Source organism: Zonotrichia albicollis, chromosome 30 (genome assembly GCF_047830755.1).
Source record: "Zonotrichia albicollis isolate bZonAlb1 chromosome 30, bZonAlb1.hap1, whole genome shotgun sequence".
In the NCBI taxonomy this organism is placed as follows: Eukaryota; Metazoa; Chordata; class Aves; order Passeriformes; family Passerellidae; genus Zonotrichia; species Zonotrichia albicollis.
Window position 1 is genome coordinate 4,576,806 of NC_133848.1, and position 3,991 is coordinate 4,580,796.

At 46.5% G+C, this 3,991-nt stretch overlaps 1 protein-coding gene across 2 annotated transcripts in view; it reads left to right on the forward strand.

Moving 5' to 3' along the window:
* The window catches only part of DCAF8 (DDB1 and CUL4 associated factor 8), a 35,357-nt gene that overhangs the window by 21,951 nt on the left and 9,415 nt on the right, over positions 1-3,991 (forward strand). For both annotated transcript variants that reach the window (XM_074529401.1, XM_074529400.1), the window contains exons 11-12: positions 654-761; positions 2,602-2,732. In XM_074529401.1, the coding sequence (XP_074385502.1) occupies positions 654-761; positions 2,602-2,732 (239 nt within the window). The remainder of the gene's footprint in view (positions 1-653; positions 762-2,601; positions 2,733-3,991) is intronic.

Below are 3,991 nucleotides of genomic sequence, written 5' to 3' on the forward strand. Positions count from 1 at the left end.
TTCTCTGTGTTTATTCCCATTCCCCCCTGCTTTTTTCCCCAATTTCCTCCCCATTTTTCCCAATTTCCCCTCTCTATTTTTCCTAATTTCCCCTCATGTTTATTCCCATTCCCCCCCTGTTTTTTTCCCAATTTCCCCCATGTGTTTATTCCCATTTCTCTGTGTTTATTCCCATTTCCCCACATTTATTCCAATTTCTCTGTTTATTCCCAATTTCAACCCATTTATTCCCATCCCTCCCCTGTTTTTTCCCAATTTCCCCCATGTGTTTATTCCCATTTCTCTGTGTTTATTCCCATTTCTCTGTGTTTATTCCAATTTCTCTGTGTTTATTCCCATTTCCCCCTCATTTTTATTCCCATCCCCCCCTGCTTTTCTCCCCAATTTCCTCCCCATTTTTCCCAATTTCCCCTCTCTATTTATTCCCATTTTTCCCAATTTCCCCTCTCTATTTATTCCCATTTTTCCCAATTTCCCCTCTCTATTTATTCCCATTTTCCCAATTTCCCCCTGTTTATTCCCATTTTCCCCTCATATTTATTCCCATTCCCCCTGTTTTTTTTTTCCTAATTTACCCCTTGTTTATTCCCATTTCCCTCTGGGTTTATTCCCATTTTTCTGTGTTTATTCCCATTTGTTTTCCCAATTTCCAGAGCTTTTGGCCTCGTACAACGATGAGGACATTTACCTGTTCGACTCCTCGCACAGCGACGGCGCGCAGTACACGCGGCGCTACAAGGGGCACCGCAACAACGCCACGGGTAACCCCCAAAACAGCCCCAAATCACCCCAAAATCACCCCAAAACCAGTCCCAAATCCATCTCCAAATCCATCCCAAATCACCCCAAAACCAGCCCTAAAACAGCCCCAAATCACCCCAAAAATATCCCAAAAATATCCCAAAACCTGCCCTAAACCAGCGCAGTACACGCGGCGCTACAAGGGCCACCGCAACAACACCACTGGTAACCCCCAAATCACCCCAAAAACAGCCCCAAATCCACCCCAAAACCAGCCCTAAAACAGCCCCAAATTGCCCCAAAAACAGCCCCAAATCCATCCCAAAACAGCCCCAAAATCACCCCAAAACCAGCCCTAAACCAGCCCCAAAACCAGCCCTAAATCAGCGCAGTAAACGTGGTGCTACAAGGGCCACCGTAACAACAATGCCACTGGTAATGCCCCCAAATCCATCCCAAATCCATCCCCAAATCCATCCCCAAATCCATCCCCAAATCCATCCCAAATCACCCCAAAACCAGCCCTAAAACAGCCCCAAATCACCCCAAAAATATCCCAAAACCAGCCCTAAACCAGCCCCAAAACCAGCCCTAAATCAGCGCAGTACACGCGGCGCTACAAGGGCCACCGCAACAACGCCACGGGTAACCCCCAAATCACCCCCAAATCCATCCCAAATCAGCCCAAAAACAGCCCCAAAATCACCCCAAATCCATCCCCATATCCACCCCAAATCACCCCAAAACCAGACCTAAAACAGCCCCAAATCACCCCAAAAATATCCCAAAACCAGCCCTAAACCAGCGCAGTAAACGTGGTGCTGCAAGGGCTACCGCCACAACGCCATGGGTAACCCCCAAATCCATCCAAATCACCCCAAAACCAGCCCTAAACCAGCCCCAGATCCATCCCAAATTACCCCAAAACCAACCCCAAATCCATCCCAAATTACCCCAAAAACAACCCTCAAAACAGCCCCAAAACCAGCCCAGAACAGCCCCAAAAATATCCCAAAACCAGCCCCAAATCCATCCCAAAACATCACAGAACCAGCCTGAAAAATCAACCCTAAACCCACCCCCAAATCAGTCCTCAATCAGCCCTAAAACACCCCAAAATCAACCCTAAATCCTTCCTGAAATCACCTCAAAATCAACCCCAAAATCAGCCCTAAATCAGCACTAAATCAGCCCCAATCAACCCTAAATCCTTCCCCAAATTCCCTCAAAATTAACCCCAAAATCAACTCCTAAATCAGCCCTAAAACACCCCCAAATCAACCCTAAATGAGCCCTAAATCACCCCCAAATCAACCCTAAATCCTTCCCCAAATTCCCTCAAAATTAACCCCAAAATCAGCCCTAAAAGCAACCCCAAAATAGCTCTAAAAATCTATCAAATTACCTCAAAATTACCTCAAAATTAACTCCAAAATCACCCCCAAATCACCCCCAAATCATTCCCAAATCAGCCCTAAATCCTTCCCCAAATTCCCTCAAAATCAATCCCAAAACCAGCCCTAAAACACCCCCAAATCAACCCTAAATCTTTCCTCAAGTCAGCACTAAATCAATCCCAAAATCAGCCCTAAATCAGCCCTAAACCCCCCCCCCAAATCAACCCTAAATGCTTCCTCAAATCACCTCAAAATCAACCCCAAAATCAGCCCTAAAACACCCCAAAAATCAACCCTAAAAACAACCCCAAAATCGCTCTAAAAAAACCCCTAAAAACCCTTTTAGCAACCATTTCCTTGGCTTCCCAGCCAGGAATTCCACTGGAGTCACCCCAAACCTCCTGATTTTCCCTGATTTTCCCTGATTTTCCCTGATTTTTCCCATTTTCCATCATTTTCCCAGTGAAAGGGGTGAATTTCTACGGCCCCAAGAGCGAGTTCGTGGTGAGCGGCAGCGACTGCGGCCACATCTTCCTGTGGGAGAAATCCTCCTGCCAGATCGTGCAGTTCATGGAGGGCGACAAGGGCGGAGTGGTGAGACCCCAAAAATTCCCAAATTCCCATTTTTCCCCTTCATTCCTCCCCTTTTCCCTCTGTTCTGACCCCAAAAGCAGCGGGATGGTCCCGTTCCAGTTTCCCAGGCAGGATCCCAAATTTTTCCCCTCTTTTCTTCTCCTTTTTCCCTCCTTTTTTCCCCTCTTTTCCCTCTTTTTTCCCCTTTTTTCCCCTTTTTTTTTTCCTTTTTTTCCCCTTTTTTCCCCTTTTTTCCCTCCTTTTTTCCCCTTTTTTTCCCTCCTTTTTCCCCTTTTTTTCCCCTCTTTTCCCCCCTTTTTTCCCTCCTTTTTCCCTCTTTTTTTCCTCTTCTTTCCTTCTTTTTCCCCTTTTTTCCCCCCCCTTTTTTCCCCCCTTTTTCCCCTCCTTTTCCCCCCTTTTTTTCCCATTTTCTCACCCCATTTTTTTCCCAGATGAACTGCCTGGAGCCTCACCCCCATTCCCAAAATCCTCATTTTTCCCAAAATTCCCATTTTTTCCCCCCAGGTGAACTCCTGGGGCCTCACCCCCATTCCCAGTCCCATTCCCAATCCCATTCCCATTCCCCAAATCCCCATTTTCCCCCTTTATTCCTCCCCTTTTCCCTCTGTTCTGACCCCAAAAGCAGCGGGATGGTCCCGTTCCAGTTTCCCAGGCAGGATCCCAAATTTTTCCCCTCTTTTCCCCTCCTTTTTCCCTCATTTTTTCCCCTCTTTTCCCTCTTTTTTTCCCCTTTTTTTCCCCTTTTTTTTTTCCTTTTTTTCCCCTTTTTTCCCCCTTTTTTCCCCTCCTTTTCCCTTCCTTTTTTCCCCTCTTTCCCCCCTTTTCTCCTCCTTTTTCCCCCTTTTTTCCCCCTTTTTCCCCTCTTTTCTCCTCCTTTTTTTCCCCCTTTTTCCCCCTTTTTTCCCTCTTTTCCCCCTCCTTTTTTCCCCTCTTTTCCCTCTTTTTTCCCCTTTTTCCCCCCTTTTTTTTCCTTTTTTTCCCCTTTTTTCCCCTTTTTTTCCCCTCCTTTTCCCCTCCTTTTTTCCCCTCTTTCCCCCCTTTTTTCCCCTCCTTTTTCCCCCTTTTTCCCCCTCTTTTTTCGCTCTTTTTTTCCCATTTTTCCCCCTTTTTTTCGCCCTTCTTTCCCCCTTTTTTTCCTCCTTTTTCCCTCCTTTTTTCCCCTCTTTTCCCCCCTTTTTTTCCCATTTTCTCACCCCATTTTTCCCCCCAGGTGAACTCCTGGGGTCTCACCCCCATTCCCAACCCTATTTCCATTCCCC